A 24,107-nucleotide genomic window follows, 5' to 3' on the forward strand; every position below is an offset into this window, starting at 1 on the left:
TCCAGTTAAAAACCCACCTACCAAGCTGAGAGAAGCTTTGGCCGGCTGATGAGGAACTGAAGCCTGGGAGGACCCCGGGGGCAAGTTCATCACAGGAAGTCCCTCCGCTACAGCTGCACCCCACCGGGACCGACCCCAGGCCTTGGGCCCCAGCCCCCGGGAACCAGAGTGTGTGGTACAGACAGAGCCATTAGGTGTGACCGAAACCTTTCTGCGATCCCCCCCCCGCCCCGCCCCGATTTCTCCTGATAACCAGTATTCAGCAGCAGTCTCTGGGAAACAGTCAAAACGGAAGGGAACATAGTCCAGCAAGTATCCTCACACTGCACTTCGAACCCTCCCGGCCAGGGTGGACGAAGATGCTGCTGGCCAGCTTCCTCCCCTGCTGTCCCCAGACACTCGGAGATGAAGGGAGTGACTTCTCAGAGAAGGGGACAGACTCAACAGGGGCTTCTAGTTTGAGTCCATCTCAAAGCTCAGCGGAAACCGAGAGTCCAGGGCCTTTGCTTGTCGTGTGGATTGTGCACGTAGAAAACGAACCCTCAGGATGGAAAGAACCGAAGAGCGGGCAGGAAGCAGGCTCTGCAGGGTGGGAGGACACGGACCTGTGCAGCTGACTGAGCAAACCCAAGATGTCTGTGTCTCCCGTGGCGGTGAGCAAGGACAGAACCACCCATTCACAGCCCCAGAGTCCCAAAGGTGCAGGAGAGAGCGGGACGGGTATCTCTGGGGACAGGTATCTCTGGGAACGGGGTGGAGCGGGGAATGCAATGGGGGGCTTAATGAGAAAACCAGCTGGGTCTCCCCGTGTCCCCTCCCCTGTGTCGCCTAGCTGGGTGACTGTCCCTCTTCCATCAGGTACAAGGTGGAAGTTTATTCTCTGAAGAAGATAAAACAGAAGACCTCACTGCTAACTGTACTGAAAATGGGCGGACTGACTGATGGACGCACACAGGATGCAGAGGACCCCCAGCCCAGCCTTCTTCCCTCACGTAGCCCCAGACCGCCCACTCCTCACCCCGAGCAGCGTGGCCTTGACCCTCCACACAGGGACTGTAAGACTCTCCCATGGGGATCTGACCAGCCCAGGAGGAAAGACCTAGACACTGACGCAGGCATGGTTCCCCATCAATACCCAGCAGGCCCCCATCAGAGAATCTGTGGGTCCCCATCAATACCCAGCAGGCCCCCATCAGAGAATCTGTGGTTCCCCATCAATACCCAGCAGGGCCCCCATCAGAGAATCTGTGGTTCCCCATCAATACTCAGCAGGGCCCCCATCAGAGAGTCTGTGGGTCCCCATCCATACCCAGCAGGGCCCCCATCAGAGAATCTGTGGTTCCCCATCCATACCCAGCAGGGCCCCCATCAGAGAATCTGTGGGTCCCCATCAATGCCCAGCAGGGCCCCATCAGAGAATCTGTGGGTCCCCATCAATGCCCAGCAGGGCCCCCATCAGAGAATCTGCGGTTCCCCATCAATACCCAGCAGGGCCCCCATCAGAGAATCTGTGGTTCCCCATCAATACCCAGCAGGGCGCCCATCAGAGAATCTGTGGGTCCCCATCAATACCCAGCAGGGCCCCAGCAGAGAATCTGTGGGTCCCCATCAATACCCAGCAGGGCCCCATCAGAGAATCTGTGGGTCCCCATCAATGCCCAGCAGGGCCCCCATCAGAGAATCTGTGGGTCCCCATCAATACCCAGCAGGGCCCCATCAGAGAATCTGTGGGTCCCCATCAATACCCAGCAGGGCCCCATCAGAGAATCTGTGGGTCCCCATCAATACCCAGCAGGCCCCCATCAGAGAATCTGTGGTTCCCCATCAATACCCAGCAGGGCCCCCATCAGAGAATCTGTGGTTCCCCATCAATACTCAGCAGGGCCCCCATCAGAGAATCTGTGGGTCCCCATCAATACCCAGCAGGGCCCCATCAGAGAATCTGTGGGTCCCCATCAATACCCAGCAGGGCCCCATCAGAGAATCTGTGGGTCCCCATCAATACCCAGCAGGGCCCCATCAGAGAATCTGTGGGTCCCCATCAATGCTGAGCAGGGCCCCCATCAGAGAATCTGTGGGTCCCCATCAATGCCCAGCAGGGCCCCATCAGAGAATCTGTGGGTCCCCATCAATGCTGAGCAGGGCCCCCATCAGAGAATCTGTGGGTCCCCATCAATGCCCAGCAGGGCCCCCATCAGAGAATCTGTGGGTCCCCATCAATACCCAGCAGGGCCCCCATCAGAGAATCTGTGGGTCCCCATCAATGCCCAGCAGGCCCCCATCAGAGAGTCTGCAGGCCAGAAGCTCCCACCCCTGCTCTTAGAGGTGGCAGAACACATTTCAGTCCCCAACCCTTAAACATGGGAGGAAACCAAGGACTATGAATCAGCGAAGGCAAGAAGCCTCTGACACGGAAACAGCAGGCCAGACGCACGTGGAGAGAGACGCAGGAGCACAGGCACCGCACACCCGACGGTGCGACACGCCTCTCAGCCCTTCGCCTGGAGCCGCTCGTGCAGTGATCACAGCGCTTTGGGCGTCTCTCAGGGTTCTGCCTCGTTCTATAGACGAGGTGTTTGAAGACCAGCGAGGCTAACTAACTTGCCCAAAGTCACACAGCAAGTAAGTGGCAGAGCTGGGATTCAAACCAGGCCATTTGGTTCCCGGCTCTCACCCACCTGCCTTTCGAAGCACCCCAGCCACCGTGTCCACTGCTGGCACCCACCGCGGGTAAGAGAAGGCACCCAGCGCTGCCGCAGACTGGGCTTCTCTCGAGGACAAGAAAGAACTCTTGTGCATCAAAAATGTGGTAGATACAAATATGGAACAGAAAACTGATGAAATCTCCCAGAAAGTAGAACAAAATGCAAAAGGGATGAGAAATGAAAAAGATAAGAAAAACAGAGGGTTAGTCCATGAGGACCAATATCCAAATAAAAAGAGTTCTGGAAGAGTAGAGAAAACCAAGGAGTAGAAATCACGATGGAATAATAAAAAATAAAAAAATGCAGGTGGCGCTCGGCAGAATGGAGAAAAAGAGCCCGGCACCAGTGCAGGTCACCCTGACGTCTCGGGGCACTGAGACAAAGCAGGATCACTGCACTTCCACGGAGAACAGAGCAGGTCACAAAGGCTCAGGGATGGTTCCGAACCCTGAACCTGGAACCATTCACCACTCGGAAGGAAAACGACTCTCACTGAACTGGATGCCCAGCTAATCCAGCAACTGAGAATCAGAGGAGAATCGTGCCCTTTTCCCACGTGTAAGTTCTCAGAACACGTACCACTAGGGCTTTCTGTATTCAGAAGCATGTGCTCCCGTATTCAAGGGCCTGAGCCATCACAGGAGACAGGAAATGGGATTCTGACCCAGCAGACAGGTGAGGCGAATCACAGGTAACGGTGACAGAGGGCCCAGGTGACACACAGGCCCAGGTATGGAGGTCAACAAGTCCAGAGCCTGACACGCTCAAGAGGAGGAAATGAATTTACCTGATGCAGCCAGGCGACATGAGGGGTTATCTAGAATACTAACAGAGAGTTTGGGATAACAATGAGCACCTACACCATCAACAACAGACACCTTTGAACTCCACAGAAGCCAAAGAGCAGAGCAGAGAAGGAGAAGTCATCATCACGGATGACACCACGCACGGGGCTCTAGCAGTAACGATGTAAACCCCAATTACCGATCTCACCAAAATCACGATATACACGACCGGGGGATTTGGAAGGACAGCAAAGAGCTGAGGTTGAAGAGGTAAAGAGGAGACCTAGAGTGAGAAGCCGCAGCCTAGAACCAGAAAAGCCAGAGGAAGTAACACATGCAAGTTAACTAGAGACATAGAGGAAAACACCCACATCACCTGCTCAGAAAATCTGCAAGCGATTGATGCCTCTGGGCAAAGGGGCAACGGTGAAGGAACCTGTTTTTCATGCAAACCTTGGAGAACTGTGGTCATACCAGGCTTGGAAAAGGCAAGGAAAATTGGAACAGACACCAGCGAGGGCGTGGGACGGGGCGCTGTAGCTGAGCGCTTCTGAGCCTCCGCGTCTGCATCTGCAAGGCGGGCCACCAACGCGGGGCGCCATGGCAGATCAAATGGCGCGATGGGGATGACCTGCTTTGTCACATGCCATCGCCACAGATGACCCAGGATGAGGATGACAGGATGGTTTCCCATGGCTGCCTCCAGTCACTTGTCATAATTCAAGGTTACAAGGATTTCATCTTGTCAGCCTCTTAAAATGAGATCCTTGCCTCCCCTCTTCTCAGATCTGCCCCTGAGAATCACGCGTCAGGACTCTTCAGTTAGGAATTCACAGACTCGGTGAGGAAGCTGGTGTGTGAGTGACTGTAAACAACTGAGTCACGAGTCCGCTCTGATAAGGCTCAGCACCCAAGGCCGGCTGAGTCCTTGCCCAACATCCCCGAGCCGGGTTCAGCTTTCTTCCTGAGTTCCAAGCCAACTGCCCTCTCCACACCAGCCAGGTTGAGTGCCCACCAAGTCTCTCCCCCTCCCCCAAGTCTAAGTCCCATCATCTCCCCTCTTAACACTCCCTTCCCCACAACTTACTCCATCTTCCCGGACTGCATTCTGATTCCTGGTTCTACCACCTATTAGCTCAGTAGCTTGGCATTTGTAACGCTCTAGCTCAGCCTTAGTTTTGGGGGGATAGGTAATACCAACACGGGCTTATTTGGAAGACACGGTACAATGTCCAGCGAGCGGTCATCATCCCATCCCCACACTCTCCATAGCAGGACATCAATGCCCCATAACCAATGAAGATGCGCCTGACTTAACTGACTTTTACACAACCTGTACTCTTATAGTACACATTTTCCAACAACAGTACCCCAAATTATCTTTGTTACTCAAGTCAGGACTGGGCTAAGTCAGCCTGACAACCAAGGGGCCGCGACAGCACAGGGGAGCCTTCTGTTACACCTCCATCTCCACTGTCCTGCGTGTTCGGGGAATTCCTGGAACGTGGGACGGCATCTCATCCGTGTTTTATAAAAATAAATGGAAACAGAAAGGAAGGAAAGTATCATTTTCAGTGACCACTCTTCATAAACTTAATGCCATGGAGACAACACCGGAACCAGAGCAGTGAAGGTCATGGGCTGACCTTGGGCTGAGAAGGGAGGGGATGTTCACAAAATTACAGGAGCGGACAGGAGCACAGCATGGTGCCACTCAGCCGACCTCAACAGTGACGCGTGCCTGGGATTCTTCTTCCATCCTCTGGGCATTTAAGTTCCTCATAACTTGTACGTCCAGCCTTTTAACTCTCCGTGTCATGTAACCAAACGTCGGCACTGCCTATAAGCCAGGGCTCGACTGACATCCTCTTGTGTTCTCGACAGACTCGGACATCTCACATCAGAAGACTGCTGATCCGAACACCCGGACTCAACGGCCAGGGTCAACAGCGCTTCCAGAGCTCATGGACATTAACTCTAAAAGAACAACAGGGCCCTGGCCGGTTTGGCTCAGCGGTAGAGCATTGGCCCACGGACCAACGAGTCTCGGGTTCGATTCTGGTCAAGGGCATGTACCTCAGTTGCGGTTCATCCCCAGCCCTGGTCAGGGTCGTGCGGGAGGCAACCAGTCGATGTGTCTCTGTCACAGCAATGTTTTTTTTCTCTCTCTCTCCCTCCCACTCTATCAGAACCACAACAACAAAAAAGAACACGAGGGTTAGAACGGAGATGTTTTTTAAAAATATGTTTTTATTTATTTTTTTAGAGAGAGAGATAGAAACATGGATGTGAGAAACATTGATTGGCTGCCTCCTGCACGCCCCCTACTGGGGATCAAGCCTGAAACCCAAGCGTGTGCCCTGACCGGAATTGAACCGGGACCTCTCAGTCCATGGGACGACGTTCAATCACTGAGCCACACCAACCGGGACAGGAGATGCTAATGCTGCCAAAGCATGTCAGGTCCCAGGGTCCACACCACAGGATATGTACCTAGAGGCCGCTGTGATGTCCCCGCCTCTGTGCCAGGACCACAGAGCACAGACGGGCCCTGTGACACTGACTCTGTGTGTGTCAGATCACACCACCGCTGCATTTGGACCCTTGGGCAGAGTCCCTGTTGGCCCCAGCCGGTCCCCATGTCCTGTTCTCCTGCCCTTTGTCCGGCAGCCTCCCCGGGTTCCACAGCCCTGTGACCAGAGCCCAGGTCTCTGTACCCCGGCTCAGGCTCCCTGCCACCACCCTGGCTGTCTATCAAACTCCCCTGGAACCTACAGGGCAGTCCAGGTGTTCAAGCATCTCCCAGATGTGTCTCCCACAGGAAGAAGACAAGAGCCACTTGTAACTCATTTGTATATTAGGTTCCTGTTTCCCCTTGCTACTGTGAAACATCACCACCCACTCAGTGGCTTAAAACAACAAAAACTGATTATCTTTCAGTCCAAAATCCAAAATGGGTTTGACAGGCTAAAATCAAAGCTATTGGCAGAGCTGTTCTCCTTCTGAGGACTCTGGAGGGGCCTCCATTTCCGTGTCTTTTCCAGCTCGTGGCCCCTCCCTGCAGGGCATCACTCCGCCCGTTTCCCTGATCACATCGCCCCCACCCCTGCCTCGTTCTTATCAGAAGGATGCTTGTGATTACCCGGCACCTGGGTAATCCAGGATTATCCCCCAAGTTCCTTTTACAAGTGAGCTACCATATTCCCATGTTCTGGGGATCAGGATGTGGACACTGCTGGGGGCTGTTGTTCAGCCTACAACAATTTGGCCAACAGATGAGAAGACCTACTTCCCTCGGGGACCTACTCGGGCGTGGGCCTCACAGAATCCAGAGGAGGCCGTGAAATCCACCCAGGCGGGCACAGGTGGGCCCTGGGGGCTGCCCTCGGTGGGGCTGTGGGCTGCAGGAGCCGCCCTGCAGACAAAGGTACAGGGACAAGAAAGGGCATGGCCGTGGGGGAAACAGACATCTGGGCGCAGCTGGTCTCGATCATTCCAGGAAGGCCAAGCGCAGTGAGGGGCCAGAGCACACAGTAGGGCTTCTTCCTGGGGGCAAAGAGGCTTCTTGGCAGAAGACGGACATGGGGAGAGACCTCTGGGTTGGGGGCAGAGCAGGAGTGGAGGCACCGAGGCAGGAAAGCTGGGGTCCCAGCTGCTGACATAAGGAGGTTCACAGAAGCAGGCACGAACAGAAAGGCGCACATGAGAGACACACTCAGGGCCAGGACTGATGGGACACGGGAGGTGAGGGAGGGGCACGTGGAGGATGCCATCCAAGGGCTACGTCACTTCACCACCAAATTGGCAGGTCATATCCATGCCCCCTCCCCACCCCTCGCCCCAGTTCTCAGCTAGAAGGCCCCAGAACACTGCTTTTTAAGTATGTCATACCATAGAGGATTAAAAATAGTTTTAGAAAGGAGAGGGATATAAATATCGCAAAGGAGCCTGCCCTCATGGAGAGCCTCCCAGGAGAGGGAAGCAGGAGTGGGGTGCAATGGCATCAGATTAGACCCCCGTTCTCCAGAAGCTGAAGGACCTGCTGGTTGACACCAAAATGACCCCAGGGCTTCTGCAAATTCCCCAAATCCTGCCTGGCTTTTCCTCATCCTCAGGGCCTTCGAACTATAATCTCTAAGAAGCAGGGGATCACAGGGCCCAAGAAGGGCAAGAAAGAAAGGGGACGTCAGCTGCACCGGCTACCTGTTGCACTCCCCTCCAGGCACTACCCCGCAATCCTGGCCACAACCCCACGGAAGAACCCCACACACACCGCCCCACACACCGCCCACTCCCTGGTTTCACACTGCCTGCCTCTGCAATCAGATTTTTCCCTGCCCCCACCCCCACTCTTACAGCTGCATTGGGCCTCCCTGCCCCTCCCCCTGCAGCACCCACCTCGGTCCTAACATCCTCATCACCGCCTCAGGATGCCGTGACCTCTGTGCCCCGGGGACGCCTGGAGTGTCCCTTTCCCCATCCCAGCGCCCAGCACTTCGGGGGGACTTGGAACTGCTGTTTGACCGAGTGGTCAGACTCCAGCGGGTGAGCCCGTTTCTAGATGTGGTACAGAACCCACCCCAAGCAGCGTCAGCCCCCTGAGGAGGAGGCCGGCCCATCGCACATGCAGCAGGTGTCCCCTGCTGCTGTCATCACCAGGGTCTCCTCCTTGTCACGCGTCATGTCCGGAGCCAGGGTTTAGAAAACGAGGTCTCTGCGATCCTACCGGAAGCACCGTGGACTCCCACATTCTGAAAGGGCCAGATAGTCAATATTTTTGGTGTTGGGGATACTTCTCTGCCACAACTAAACTGCCACCGTAGTACAAAGGCAGCCATGGACACTGAAAAAGAATGGACACGCTGTGTCTCAATAAAACTTTAATTACAAAACCAGGTAGAGGCCAGATTTGGCTCACAAACCACAGTTTGCCAATCCCTTACCAAAAAAAAAAAAAAACATTAACGAAAAGGAGACAGAAATGAGAGGGAAATATGGCAAATATCCTTCAGAGTGAGCCGTGTGATTCCGGACGCTGCCTCTCATTCCTTTGCTGACCGGCACCATTTGAAAAAAGAGGTGCAGGGAGGGGCAGGAGAAATAAAAGGTTTCTATGGGAACAGGGAGTTTACTTTTAATGGTTCAACCAGCAAAAAGACAATTACTTTATTTTTCTCTCCGTCCCTTGGAGGCAGCACAGGCGTGACCCATGGCTGGTCAGGGCAGGAGGACTCTGCCCAGTGCCTCAGCTGTTCAGTCAAAAATGAAATGCCAGAGTGTTCCAGGGGTCATGGAGGGCAGGGAGCATAGTCTGGGGCGCTGCAGCAGAGGGGCCGCTTCCCCAGAGCGCTCCATCTGGCCGAAGTCCCGCCTCCCCCATGAGGTTGCACAGCCCTGCTCTGCAGGGGTCAAGGCCAAGAGGCACCTGGCACTAGCAAGTGACTCGGTGGAGAAACCTCTTCCGAGGTCTGCCACCCCCTGGACCGAGGGCCTTCCTGTCTTTACGACAGGCCTGGCCCCAAACACTTCTGTTCCTCCATACAAATGTGCACAGGTGCCCAGCTAGCTCAGATCAGGGGGTCCCACACCTCCCCGGGGCTTTTCATAGACACTGTAATTGATGCAGAATAAACCCAAGAACGCACCGCATTTACCAATGTGTAGTTTCACAGCAAAGCTTATGAACTGCAACCTTTTCTACACAGGACCCTTAGTGGGAGTGAGTCTCCAGCACTTGACAGTGAAAAGAATCCAGGAACACAGCCAGCTGTGCTCAGCAGTGCCCAGCGTCCCACAGTGGCCGCCCACCACGTGTGCCAGGGACTGGAACGCGATGGCTTTACGTGGGCATGCTGTGTCCTCACACCACCTTCCGGGGGGCCTGCTGGAACACCACGGTCCGACCCTCTCGTGTTGTAGATGAGGAAACTGAGGCATAGCACGGGGAAAAGATTTCCCGGGATCCCAGAGCAAGTCAGCAACAAAGCCAGGACCGAGACCCCTGACTGAAGCTGCGTCCTGGCTGTGGCTTCCCCACCTGCACGACCTGCTCCACCTGGCGAGGCCCCGGGAGAAGAATCCACACCCGGGTCAGGGATGGAGCAGGCCCGGAACATGGCTCTTGTGGGCCGAATCCAGAGTTAACGCAAAGCCGTGACTTGCCTGCAGCCCGGGGACTGAAATAAGTGTTCTACATGGTGACTCAGCCTTTGCAGACAAGCACACAGCCCGGGGCAGGGCCCTAACAGGCAGCAATTTCCTGGAGGACATGAAACCTCTACATTTGATTTTCTGTGGTTTTTGTCCAGAAATCTCCTGCGTCTCGCTGTGCCCTCCAGGAGCCGGGGAGGCAGAGGCAGGAAACGGTCCTCCTGGGCTTCTTCTCTATTCTGGGTGCTGGATAACTGGCCACCGTGACGACCCTGGTGTCACTGCTGTGTGCACGGGATGTCAGGAGGGGTGAAGATGAAACCGAGAGTGGGTGCAGGGAGTGGGTGGGTCGCTGTGGGAGAGAACGCTGGAGTGGCATCCGCCACCAGACCGCAGAGGGCCCGGCACGCCAGGCTGAGGGGCTCGTAAGCCGGTGCAGCCCAACCTTTTCCCACCATGGCTTTCGGGGTCGATGATGCTGTTAGTCCCGGGGTGGACCGAGGGGCTGCCTACGCATTGGCCATGGAGAACCGGTGAAGAGATTAGCAGGGATGTGTGTGTTAGGTGGCTGGATGGTGGGTAGGCGGGAGGAGGTGACACAGGCCCAGAGCCATCAAGAGGTCACTAGGGAGTCCGGGCAAGCACGCAGAGGGCCTGCACCCGGCTCTGGGCCAGTGGAATGCAAGAAGAGATGGGTAACGTGGCCAGGGCTGGTCTTTTACCCACACAGCACTGCTCTGCCCCGAGCCGGCCTTTGGGCTTTCCCAACCCTTCCTTCTACGTGCAATGTCACATTCGTGCAGTCAGGTTCCCGCTCGGCCCTCAAGATCTGACCCTTACGGCCTCCCTCTGAGAGGCCGTCCCAGCTCCCCGCCACCAAGCTTCCAGCCGCTTGACGTGACTCACAGCGCGGGTGCGCCAGGATGCACGGGCTCAGTCGGACCTGGCTTCAGATCCCGCCCCACTGGCCAGGCCATGACCTTGGGCAGGTCATTTCACCTCTCCACTCTGCAACGAGCCCGACCTCAAAGGCAGGTGGACAACATTAAAAGAAGCAATCAGCACCGGTACCCAGGCTGCTCTCGACAGGTGAACTGCTACCACCTCAGCTTGACAGTCAGTTCCATGCACCCCAAAACAGTTCCTGCTGGCTAACCCTGGGCGGTACTGCTTCCTAACAAAGTCTAAAGGAGACACTGAGGCAGGAGTGGGGAGGCTGCTCGGGGAGCACCAGCCAGCAGGGCTCAGCTGGCAGTGGTGGACACCCCCAGACCCCCCCAGAGTGGCAGAGGGAGCAGCCTTATGTCTGCCTAGCCCCACCTAACTCCATCGCTCCAGCTCTGGGTGCTCCCGGACAGTGAGGTCAAGGTTCACAGCACCAGACCCAACAGGCGCCAGGGCAACAGGAGACAGCCCCAAACTGAACTGCCACCTGCACTGCCAGCAGCAGCAAATTCAAGCCCCAGCCTGGCTGCGTGCCCACGATGGCTCCTCGCTCCTCCAAGGCAGGGAAAGAACCAACTCTGCATTCGCTGATGTCTGCAGGATGCGCTATGCTTAGCCCACGTTTGCTGGAGTGAACAAGGAGGACTGTGCATTCTGGGGGTAGCGGGGGCTTTCTTCAGGAACGGGAGCGTCTTCCAAACCCTGGCCGGACACCACCCTTTGACCAAGTGACCCCAGAACTAGTGGAGCATTCAGGGGACCCTAAAGTCAAGTCAAAGAGGAAGAGGAGACAGCCAAAGTGCTCTGTCATCAGAAAGGAGCTATCTTGCCACCTACAGCACAGAGCCATTAACCAACAGCTTCTGTCCTCAATTCTACCCCAGGGGCTCCAGGGACGCGAGGGCCACCAGATGGAGGCTGCCCGCACCCTACAATTCTGTTTTCTTCTCTCTGAAAAGGTTAACAGCTTGGGCCACCCCCGTTTCCTTGCAAGGGACACTCTGAGGGTGGCACAGCAGTTTCTGGCCAGAGGGACATCCAATGCACTCTGCCAGAGTCGGTCATTTACAACTATTTATTTATTTATTTATTTATTTATTTATGCTCACCCGAGGACACTTCTCCATACTTTGTTCAGATAGAGTGGGAGGGATAGAGAGAGAGAGAAACATCGATGTGAAAGGGACACATCAAGTAGCTGCCTCCCGCACGACCCAATCAGGGCTGGGGACAAACTGCAACCGAGGTACATGCCCTTAGCGGGAACCGAACCCGGGTCTCTCTGGACCGCAGGCCGACGCTCCAACCACCGAGCCAAACCAGCCAGGGCTACAACCATTTTTATGAGCAACCGAAGTGCACATATCAACAGGGACTTCATCTGCCCACGTGTTAGTACCGCGAGGGTGTGACACGCCTCCTGGGAGAGGCCAAGCTCTCTGCCAGGCTCACCCGACCTCGCACAGGCCAGGAAGTCTTCATTCCAACACTCCCTGGGGGACGATCTGGTGAGGTCACAGTGGTATCCGTATGGATTCTAGAATTCCACAGTCCAGGGCCGTAGAAAAAGCTTCCGATGAGTGACTGAGCAGAGGCCAGCATATCTCCAAGTTAATGTATACATATAGATACAGAGAAAGATGTAAAGACATAGCTATGTTACTGAATTTCCCTGAGATGCAGTGTTCTGACGCTGCCCCGGGAAGCACCTGGTCCCAGGACCATGAGAGCAGCTTTCTTAAAGAATCAGGCCTGTCTGACCAAGACAGAAGCCACTGCCTGCACCTGGAGGCTGGGGCTCCTCCTTGGTCCCTATGATTACCGATTCATGAGATCCCTCTGTTCCCAACCCTCGCATCACCACGACAACTACGACTACCTGTGCTTGAAGTAAAGCACACGGCTTAAAACACAACCTTTCTGCCTGGACTCCGCCTGGCTCCCCTGACTACCACCCACACCGAGTTCAGATGAATGAGGCCCCCGCCCATGGCCCGCAGAGCTGATCATCCAGACGGTCCAGAGCTGCTGACACGCAAGAGCTGGTTTGGGCAGATGCTCTAAGCATGGCATGGAGTGCCTTCTGGACTTGGCCCTTTGGTTGGGACTTCCTGAGTACCACAGAGACAAGGAGAGAAAACATCTGTTAAGTGTCTAGTCAAGAGACAGGGAAGCCAAGGGGAAAATGGAGGTAGAGGGAAGACAGATCCTGCCGCCACCACCTCTCCCAGCCTCTTCCCAGCGAATCAGAGCAGCAAAGCCAGAGCCGGCAACTCTGCAAGTCCTGGTGTCCCCCAGGACCAACAGCTTTTCACTCACAACAGCCCAAACTGCAAACAACCCGAATGCCCCTCTCTGATGAACAGATCAACCGTGGTGCGTGCATGCCACAGATGGTCCTCCACAGTAAGAAGGAACGAGGCACTGCCTGGTCCGGGACTGGGAGCGGAGGCTGATACATGTGCCGGGCACGAGGGGTCTTCTGCAGGTGATGAAAAGGTTCCCAAACTGGATTGTTGTGATGTTTGCACAACTCTTAAAACAGGTGAATTTTATATGTAAATTATACCTCAGTAGTTTTATAATCCCCTCCCCCCATAAAGTACTAAACAAGCAAGGACATAGATCAATTGCTCCAACATAATGTGGAGTAAAAAAGGCCAGTTTAAAAGAGTACATACTGGCCCTGGCCAGTTTGGCTCAGCAAGTTGGAGCATCAGCCTGCGGACCACAGAGTCCTGGGTTCGGTTCCTGCTAGGGGCACGTACCAAAAATAAATAAATAAATACATACATACATACATACTGTTCAATGTAATATGAAGTTCTAGAGGCAAAACAATAGTAATCAAAATCAGAATAGTGGCTGCCTTGTGTGTGTATTGGGGATCGTTACTGACTGGGGAGGGAGATGAGGTACCCATCCAAGGTATGAAAATCTTCTGCATCTTGATCTAGGTGATGGTATATCCATATGTCAAAATTTGTTGAGCTCATCCTTAAGATTAATGCATTTTATAGAAATATATGTAATCATATATAAGATATATGTGACATATATACATAAATTTAAAAGTTTATTTTTTTAACGGCAAAGCTTTTGATGCTCAAATTGTAACTGGCATTGCCTCAAAGTGAGGACAGTTCACTGGGAGCTAAGAGACAGGAGCCTACTTAGTGAACTCCTATCCAACCTTCAAGACCCATATCAAATTATCCTCATTTGGCAAAGCCTTCTCTCACAGTTCTAGGTGTAACTAACTGCTCACATTGCTAAACATTCCTTCACAAAGTTGATCTCCTTTACACTGGGAGCTGATCCTAGAGGAGCGCAGGAAGTTGCACCAAGAATTGGTTGGAATGTGTTTATTAAACACCCATTAATTGCCCCCCTACACACACACACACACACACACACACACACACACACGGACAGCCCAAACCAGATGCCATCTCAGCAAAAGATACTAACGCCAACCCCCAAATAGGTTGTCAGTTCTCAGGCAACAGGATCCAGGCATGAGACTTCTTATCTAAAGGGATCATTTCAACATCTCCAGCCCATCCTCCTCTTACACAAATCACAGCCAGAAGAGATCAGGGGCGCCCAGAGCAAACTCAGTTTCCCAGGAGCCACTGCAGTAGGCTCTCCCTCCACTTCAGGTCACCTCTGCCTGCACTGTCCTTGCCCAACCCAGGGGTGGAGCAGATCCACGTGGGCTCCCAGGAAACATTCCATGGGGTATAATGTTTAAACTTTACTTCTCCACCTCTTGGACTGCACACTGCCTGCTGGGGCTCCCTGCCCCCTCCCCTTGCGGTAAATCATGACAACAGCTGGGGGCAGGGGCAACAAGTGCCCCTTCACCTCTATGTCCAGGCCTCCCAACTCTCTGAGCCACCCCCAGCCTTGGGATCTCCAGAAACCCAAGTCTGCAGGGGACACTGCTGAAGAAACTTCCCCTGCCCAGATCCCTGTGAACGAAGAGAGGCCGGAAGTGGAACTCTGTCCAGTTTTGCAAAGTTCACAAAAGAAAAAGAGAGAGGACCGAAATACACCTCCGGGAAAAGCAGCTTTGCACGGTGGGTGGGTGGGTGGGTAAGGAGGTGAGTGTAGGTGCCTTTTTCCCTTGAAATATTTTTGTACTAAGTTTCCACAATGAATAAACTCCTTTGAAAGATGAACACTTCATTGGTGGCGAGAGCCACCCCTAGCCCTTGTCAGAGGCGCTGGCCACACTAGTTTCTCTTTCACCTTGTTTCAAGGTAGACGCTGGTCCCCGCGCCGGCGCCCCAGTGGGCGGGGCCTCTCCCCTCTCCCCAGTTGAGCCGGGGGCCAGGGAAGGGGCAGCTGCTGGAGGAAAGTGGCCGGCCTGGGCTGGGTGCCTTCTGAACTCACAGATCGAGCCGCCGGCCCCCTCCTCCCCAGCCCGCCCGCTGCGGCGCCCCCCACTCGATCCCCCCGCCTCGGAGGTACTTGGGAAGTGTGCGAATTCACACACAGGCACACGTAATCGCACTTTCTCCTCCCCTCCGTGACCTGGGCCACCGCCCCCCAGAGCCCACTCCAAACTTCTCCAAACTCGCTCTGTGGCTGGAGGGGAGTCGTGACGTCTCGCAGAAAAAAATGGGACCCCCCCCCCAAACAAACACACACACGTGTGTCGCCCCACCCCCGGAGCCAGCGGTGCTGGGGTTTGGGGGCGGGTGCCTCAACCCCCCGCTTCCCAGTAGGGGCAGAAATCGGGTCAGGACCGGGCAGGGGGCGGCGGGTCGCAGTTGCCCAGTGTGGGAGCGGCCCCCGGAGCGACCCCAATCCGGCGTCCCCCTCCCGGGGGGCTGGGCGCGTTACCTTGCAGGTTCTGGACTCGGATGTCGCTGATCTGTCCGATGAGCTCCTCGCGTTGGAACCAGTCCCATTCCGGAGCAGCCATGAAGCGCGGGCGGGAGGGCCGGGGCGCCGGGCCGGGCGCGGGCGGCGGGCGCGGGGAGCCTGGCGGGCGGGCGCGCGAGCGGCACGCACCCGGCGAGGGCGCCGCGGAGCAGGAGCAGCGGCGGGCGCGGGCGGGGCTCGGGCGGGGCGGGCGCGTTTGGGCCGCCCCCGCCGCGGGAGGGCAGCTGGCGGGCGCGGGGCGGCGGGTGCGGGGCGCCCTGGCTTGCGCTCACTCCCCCATCTGGGGGCGGGGGCCCCGGGGGGCGAGGGGAGGGGCGGAGAGGGAGGCTGGACTCTGGTGGGTTTCCTTTCCCCCCCGGGTGTTTGTTGGGTGGATTGTTTGGTTGCAGACTGGCGGTGATGAGGCGAGGGGTCCCGGCCCCTAGATTGTGATGTCTCAGGGGGCGGTGGGCCGGGTGACGCAACCGCGGGGTGAGCCCGCGAGTCCTAGGACCTGGTGGAAAAGGGCCGCCTCCTCCCACCCCAGCCCCCAGCGCGGCCCCTCCTGCCCCGTCCCGGGGATGACCCGACCCCCTCCTACACACACATTCTTTGAGGCTGGTCCCCTGCCCCCGCGCAATTAGAAGAGGCAGCCCCCTGCGGAGGGGAGGGGATGAGCCGTGCCCATCCGCCTAGGGCACCTCGGGGAGAGGCCAGAGTCTGGGTAGGGGGCGAAGGAGTGTGGGAATAGAGTAGGGGGAGGCTCTCTGGCTCCAAATTAGGAAGGGGCGGGGGAGCATGGCAAAAACCTCTTTCCTAGGTTTGGATAGTGGGAACCTTTCTGCGGGGATCCAGTTCAGACATGGCCTCTGGGAAGGAGGGAGGAGCAGAGGACTCAGGGAGCTAGGGTACCCCGTGCAGTCCTGGGCCGCCGAATCTCCAAGTGATCCTCCCTGGGGCTTTCCTGAAAACGAGTGTGGGCCTTTCTGCTTGTGTGTTTGTGCTGCTTTTAACTCGAGTTCCAGGATCTAATCTTGTCTGGGGCTCACAACATACTTCAGGCGGAGTTCTTTATTGGTTTTACAAACTGGGGGAAAGTGACCCTCTGGAGTAGTGAAATTTGCCCAGAGATGAGGAATGAGTTGGGGGCATGAGGTTCCAGCCTCCGGCTCAGCACTGCGACCCTGTCCGAAGCAAGCGCATGCGCACACACGCACACACAATGGTTTATATATGGGATATTGGGGGGGCGGGGGCAGGCTTCACTGAGCATTTAAACATGGGCTGTATCCATCACTGCTGTGTTAATTCTACTGAAATACTGGCAACCTGGATGGATGACCTCCTCCCTCAATAACAACTGTATGGGGGCCCACCCTGGTGAGCCAGCCTAGGCCCTTGCTCTAAGGCAAAGGGGTCTACCCTCAGGTAGATTACTGGGGGGAGTGGGGATGGACAGCCAACAAACAAGACAATTGCACTTGCAAGTAAGTTCCCCGGAAAATGAAGTTGGAGTAGGGTAAGTAAGTGGGTTGGGCATAGGGGTCAGGAGACGTCTCTAAGGACTGGCCTTGGAGCTGAGGGGAGGGATGAAGAGATACTGAGACAGCCATTTGGACAGGGGTCAGTGGAAACAGGACCCATATGACTCCCTGTGTGTGTCCATCGCCCATGTACCAGGGGCACAGCCGGGGACAGGCCGGCACTGCAGTGTGAGCTGACACTCTGGTGGGCAGTTTATCCACAGGGTGAACAGGAATATAATGTCAAGGTGCAGAACTCTAGATTACTTTTTCTTTCTCTTTGTTCTCCATTTGCCACATTTCCCTCCGTGAGCACATATTTTTACAATCAGGCAGAAAACCAATACGTTTTATTTTGACTTCTCCAGGCCCTCTCCAGGAGTCGCCAGCCGGCCCGGCCCCGCTGTCCTCATCTGCAGGTCTAGAAGCCCAATGGAGGTTCCCTGGCACAGTGGGGGCTCATGGGTGCCTGGGCGCATGCTCCCTGGCTTGAGGGGGAGCTGCCTTCTCCCCAGCTTTTGAAGGCGCGTGGTCATTTCACACTCCAAGGAGCAGGGTCTGCTTCTCTGACCTGCAGAGCAGGGTGCTGGTAACTAGGCATTTTGCCCCATCTGCTAGTCGTTCCTTGTTTTTACACTTTAATTTATTTTCTGTAATTGCCATAGGGTAAAGTTCAGCTGAAAATCATTTTCCTTCCGAAGCAAAGAGCCTAAGAGAATCAGACTGCCTCTCCATCAAGAGGCAGGTCTCAGGGAACAGAACGCTTTGAACAATGTGGTACAGATGTTACCTGTAGGGATAGGTCATTTTTCACCATACAAAGATGACTATTCGAATGAATGAATGGGTCCCTGCATCTGAGGGGAACATTGCGTAGTCAGTAACAACTCCCTGGCGGGGGCCATGATCACCATTGATTGAGCACCAACTGTGTACCAGATGTTAGATCACCAGCCTAAGGAACATGTTTTTTTTTTTTTTTGTATCAAAGTACAAAGAGAATTTTAGGTGGTTTTTAAAATGGAATAGGAGCCTGAGCCAGCGCTGAACAGGAGGCTGGCCTCTGAAAGGAACTTGAACATTCATTGCTCTGACGTGTCAATATCACCCCTCCTCTCTGCAGTGTCTCTAAGCTCTGGACCTCCCTGATTGGTCTCTGTGCCATCTCCCTGCCCATCAATTTTGGTTTTACATTTTTTGATCCAGTGATGATGAAATGCTGCAAGTCCTGGCCACACCCCATCACTTCCAGGCCTCTGCTCATTCTGTTCCCTTTGAAATGCCCTTCCCCTCCCCTGCTCCCTGCAAGTCACCTTTGCCTAGCTTACTCCTACTCAATCAAGTCCACCTCAAGAGAACCTTCTCCAACACCCCTGGGCCCAGCTGATGCCCCTCTTACACAATTCCCACACTATTCAGTACAATCACATACTAGCCACGAACCCTGCTGTCTCGTTTCTGCGTTGCATTGAAATCATGGTTACTTGATGGTTCCGCCCCATGAGATGTGAATCACGAGAACGAGAGCTACGTGTCCTTATTTTCTCTATCTGCTCACTTAGCACAGTGCCTGGCATAGAGAGAATTCACAACATTGAGTGAATGGATGAACGGATGCCTCCCATTAGAGGCCTGAACTCAGAAAGCAGGGACCAAATAAACAGTTGATCCGCATGTCTTGGGTCCAAGTAAACTTCTGAGGAGGTGTTTAAAAAATTGTTTGCATATTGGCACTGGGCAAAGCACATGTTTCTGGGCACCAGGCAGGTACCAGGCTGTATATGCCTCTTCCTGGAGTGAGTATAGCCTCCTGGGTCTGGGGTTGCAGCTGGGACAGAGGGTGTGTGACTTCTAGGGGATTAGGTTATTTGCCCTCTTGCAGGAAGGGACAACAGTACTGTTTTTCTTTTGCACTTTTATTTTGGGGAAGAAAAAGTACTCTGTCTGAAGGCTTGGCTTCCGGGAGTTTCCAGAAGTGGATTTTCTTGAAGTTGCCCAGTTCTGCTAGAATCCTTGTCTTTGTTTAAAACTGAGTTCCGCCAAGGGAAAGGGAGAGAATCACAGAGAGTGCCTGCTCGGAACCTTAGAGGTCGTCGAATCCAACATCCCTCCTCATGTAAGGGCTTCTAAAATGGCTGTCCCCGCATCCCTCCGACTCTGCCTGTGGGGACTGGTGAGCTGGGCTTCTGCCTCGTCCATCCCAGACCCCCTTTGAGAAAGAATAAGCACAGCAAAGGTAACCCCAGAGCACACTCTCGCCACTACCAGGAGAGGAGTGTGACAGGGGCTTCCCAGAGTGGGAAGCTGCTTTCTCTGGACACCGCATGGCCCCTCTGTGTGCCCAGCCCTTCAGGATTTGTACAGCCTGGTCTTCACAGCCACCTCGTTAGGCCAACTGTGCAGGGATCCTTTTTAGATGTGGCTTAAAGCTGCTTCGTAAACTGCCCAAGGTCACAGAGTAAGGCCAATCCACACTGTCCTGTAGTCCTTACTACACATCCATTTTAATCCCCAATGTGGCTGGACTTACGCTACAGACAAGACTAACACACCAATTTGGTATTAGCCGTCTCTACATATTGTCATGATTATAGAACACTTTTTAGTAAAAGGCGAAAGATTTATGCAATCTGAGGAGAAACCAGAGTATGTATATATAACATTTTTAGAAATCTTAGCTTCATTAAAATCATAGCTCTCATCAGCATATAAACACTGTTAGGAATTTCTAATTAAATCCAGTCAAGAGGTTAGTTATCCTTTAAATAGACCAAGACCGTCTCCTGGGCAGGGGGTCCGCATTATGATGTCACAAGGCTGCACTGTAGCGTAAAGACCCGCCCCGCCCCTGGCCTCATGTATTCAAACAAAGACTGAATGAATGTCTGCCCATAGCCTGGCCCTGTGCTAGGACTCCACAGTGGTCAAGACCCAGAATCGGCCTGCAGGGAGGGCCCCAGCTCAGGAGTTTGGACTTTGTTGTGAGGACAGAGAGGAGCCTTGGAGGACTAAGTGGTAGATTGCCCCTTTAGTTGTAGCTCAGAGAAGGGGTGAGAGGTGTAGGCGGGAGCTCGGGAGACCATGCTGGTCTCAGTGACAGTGTGAGATGGTCGTGGTCTACACCAGAGAGGTGGTCACGGACCTGGATTCTCTGTCATTCAGTGGCATTGACAGTACCTGGCGGCTGGCTAAGAAATGGGCAGCTCCTCTCTTTGTGCTTCTGCTTCGAGTACTGACACATTCGTGCACCCGCTTCACAGCAAGCTCCCCGAGAACACCTTGCATGCAGCCTGCCCAATTCATCTTTGTATCACCAGAGCCCAGTACCATGCCAGACACCTAGTCAGTGCTCAATAAATGTTAGTTACATGTATGGATGAAAGATTGTATTTAAATGTCACCGAGCAGTAACTAAAAACTCTTTGAGCTCCAGCTCCCCTAGAGCATCTGGGTCTCTTCCATGCCTTAGGAATGTCAGGTGTCTGCCTGTCTGCTTTTTTTTTTTTTCTTCCTGGTAAGTTCTCCCCATTGATTGCTACCTGTCTCCAGGAATACTGCAGGACATGATGCAAAGGGTGGGGGCAGAGAGAGGCTGACAAACGGAATCCAGGTTCAAGCAGAAGGATGGAGAACGTGATGCACGTGACAGTGGGCAGACAGTGGAGGTTAGAGCTGGGTGACCTTAAGCAAGTTCTTAACCTCTCTGGGCCTTTTTGTGCGTTCATCTGTGAAGTGAGTCCCAGAATCCCTTCCTGTCAGGATCACTGGGAGAGCAAAGATATCATAGAGAGAAGAAATACTTCAGTAAGATACTTCGCTAAGATTCACATCATTTCTATGGCATAACATGAACCGCACGCAGAAAAAAACTACCCCCTGAACTTGGAGATTACCTGTAATGTCAAATATTAATGTGTTCTCTGGCATTTTATTGCTTGTTTGGTGTGTGGAGGTATTGATGGGTGTTTTTTTTTGTTGTTTTTTTTTTTTAAATCCTGCTTTTCTAAGTAGACAGTACTGGATGTCCCCATTTCCATAAGTAAAACCCTTCATTTCTTCCAGGTTTAACGGCTGCTTCCCTGGAGAGAGCCCTGCCTATTTATTTATTTACTTATTTATTTATTTCCTCTTTCTTGTTTGCTTGGTGGCATTAGAACACTAGTTAAGGAGTGTACAGTTTGCAATAAAGCAAGTGATAAGAACTTTCTTCACCACAAAGTGAGATTGTCCACGTGAAGATGGGAGAAGACGGGATGCTACAGAGAGAGAGAGAAAACACCCCGAGCTGAGGTGTTTGTGACAATACTACGGAAATCTATATTTACTTTTAATAATCCTGTTGAAATCAAAAGTAAACTTTACTGATGATAATCCCAGGAAGGGTGCTTTGAAAGCCACAGCTTGGTGCAAAAAGATAAACTAAAACCCTCGTGCCAACCCCTTGAGCTGACATTCCCTGCACAGGCAAGTCCAGAGCAACACATTCGTTGTGTATCTGCATCCGCGGTGCAGGTGACATTTACCGAGGACTCACTGTTTGCTGAGGGATGTGTCCAGAGCTTTGCACTATCTCATTTAATCCTATCGACAATCCTTTAAAGGAGGTACTATTATCATCCTTGATCTAACTTATGAGGAAACTAAGGACAAAGAGAATTTCAGTAACATCAACTAGGTCACACGGGTCATAAGCGAGCAGAGAAGGGACTCGACCCCAGACCTGTGCAGAATCAAGTCTGATCTTTCGGCTCCATGTCAGCAGCCTTTGACCTTCTGGAACTGGGCCTGGGTAATAAATGCAACAGGTCGTGTTGGAGACTCACTGGGAAATAAATGCACCCAACTGACCACCAGAGGCAAGTTTTCTCTACTAGGTCAAGAACAAAACCCTCTCTCCTTTCCCTCCACAAGGAGGTTTCTTAGGCTTGTGTGAGATGCTGGGAGGTATTTCCACTCTGACCCCTGAGCATCTCAGATGGCATCATATGTCTTTGTGAAGAACCTTCAGGCTGGCTCTGCTGGAAAGATGTGTATGTATGTTTCATGCTATTTTAACATGTAGATTCCAAGCCAGCAGCAGGTCCTGTCAATTTTATCTGATCTCCCAATCAATCTTGGGTAGCCAGTGTCCAAAGATGGCCATCATCATCAACCCTTCCCTCCTGGTACATGCATGCTGCTCCTCACGGGAGGGACAGTCTAATTCCCCTTCCCTTCAACCGAGTCCAGACTTAATGATTTGCTTGACCAAAAGAATGTAGTTGAAGCCATGTCCTGAGACCGCTAAGGCTGGGTCGCAAGAAGCCTTGCAGCTTCTGGCTCAGCCTCAGAATGCTTGCTCTGGGGAGAGCCTGGGGCCGTCTCATCTGAGCTGCCAGGCTGTGAAGGTGGGACAGGGTTGGAGGTAGGAGCGGAGAGAGAGAGAGCCCAGCCTCTCCAGCCAGCCCAGGCACCATGCACGAGTTAAAAAAACCATCTTGATCAAGAGCTCATCTTGCATCCAGTTGAGCTTGAATGACTCCAGCTCCAGCTAGCATTGGACTATAACTGCACGAGAGACCCTAAGTGAGGACCTCCCAGCAGAGCCCAGTCAATCCCAACGTGGGGGAAAGCGCACTGTTGTTAAGCCACGGAGCTGCGTTTTGCAGAACTGGACAACCAGAACTCCACCCCTGTCTCCTCTCCTCTGGCACCCTGGTCCGGGCCAGCACCATCTCCACCCCGCCTGTGTTTCCTTGCTCCCCCTGACAGTCTCCAGCCTCACATCCCGTGCTGTTCCCCACGTAGTCCACCGAGTGAGCTTCAGTGTCATCAGTGTCCCTGGCTTCCCGCTGCACCGTTCACGAAACCCAGCCTCCTACGGTGTCCTTGACAGGTTTCATTCTACCCCACTGCACGTACCCCCTTCGAGACGCCTGTTCCCCCAGCTCCTCAAAAGAGTTGCTTTATCTGCAAACCCCACAACCCAGCAATTCCATGGCTAGTCTGCACCGAATGGAAATATACATGTGTATTCCTCAAGTGATGTGTCCGAGTATCCACAGCAGCGTATTCTTAATAGTCCAGGCACCCCAAGTGTCTGTCAAAGGCAATACGGATAATGGGATCATCTATGAGAATAAAAGAGCGACACAGATGCATCTCGAAACCATAATGTGGAATGAAAGAAGCCAGACACAGAAGAGAGCCTACTGCAGGATTCTGCTGGTAAAAGGTTTAAAATCTATGAAGTCCCAACTCAGAAGTTCAAAAACCCCTCTCTCTGAGGTGATGGAGGCAGGACAGTGGTCAGCCTTGGAGGGAGGTGTGGGTGTGAAGAGACCCCAGCGGTCCTCTGGGGTGCTGGTCATGATTTGTTTCTTCTATGGGTCCGGTTACACAGCATTTATTCACTGTGCTACAGTTCACCCATCTGTGCATTAAATCGTGTCAAAACATAAAGCACCGCTCTGTCTCCCGCCGAACAACTTTTGTACATAATCTTTGCTCCCTCTGGAATTTCTCATCCTTTCTTAGTTTTTCCTGATTAATTCCTACCAGTCGTTCAGGTGTAGCTCAGAGCTTCCTTCATTAGAGAGCCCGTTGTTGTACTGGTCAGTCTCGGCTGTGTAACAGACCACCGCAAATGTGGTGACTTACAGCAACAATGCCTCGTTAGCTCGTGACTGCGGCTGCTGATTTGGGTGGGTCTGTGCTGGGCTCACCTGGGCTCACTCATGTATCTGCAGTTAGCTGGCACGTGGCTGGCTGGATACTTGAGCATGGGCTCCTGTGTGAGCCAGTTGGCACACTGTTGGCAGGGCATCTCAGCCCTATTCCATGTGACTTCTCCAGGGGACTGGCTTGGAGAAGAGAGAGAGAGAGATTCCGAGGGCCCCAGAAGAGGGCTTCGATGCCAGGTCCTTCTTAAGTCTCTGCTGGTGTCGCCTTTGCTAATGTCCACTGGGCAAAGCAAGTCACACGGTCCCGTTCAGATTCGAGAGGTGCAGGAATACACTCCACTCGATGGGAGGAATCATGATGACCGTGCCCTGCCCCACCCCACACGGAGAAGAGCTTCCCTGTCACCCACGCTCACCGCTCCCTGCCCTCCCCCTCCCCGGCACTTGCCCCACAGACAGGCTGTG

At 53.8% G+C, this 24,107-nt stretch overlaps 1 protein-coding gene across 1 annotated transcript in view; it reads right to left on the reverse strand.

The window, feature by feature from the left end:
* CLMN (calmin) overlaps positions 1–15,518 on the reverse strand; it is a 105,600-nt gene extending 90,082 nt beyond the window's left edge. The window contains exon 1 of the mRNA XM_036277477.1: positions 15,437–15,518. Within this exon, the coding sequence (XP_036133370.1) occupies positions 15,437–15,518 (82 nt within the window). The remainder of the gene's footprint in view (positions 1–15,436) is intronic.
* Positions 15,519–24,107: the final 8,589 nt, after the last annotated feature.

Source organism: Molossus molossus, unplaced genomic scaffold (assembly GCF_014108415.1).
Source record: "Molossus molossus isolate mMolMol1 unplaced genomic scaffold, mMolMol1.p scaffold_m16_p_1, whole genome shotgun sequence".
NCBI lineage: Eukaryota > Metazoa > Chordata > Mammalia > Chiroptera > Molossidae > Molossus > Molossus molossus.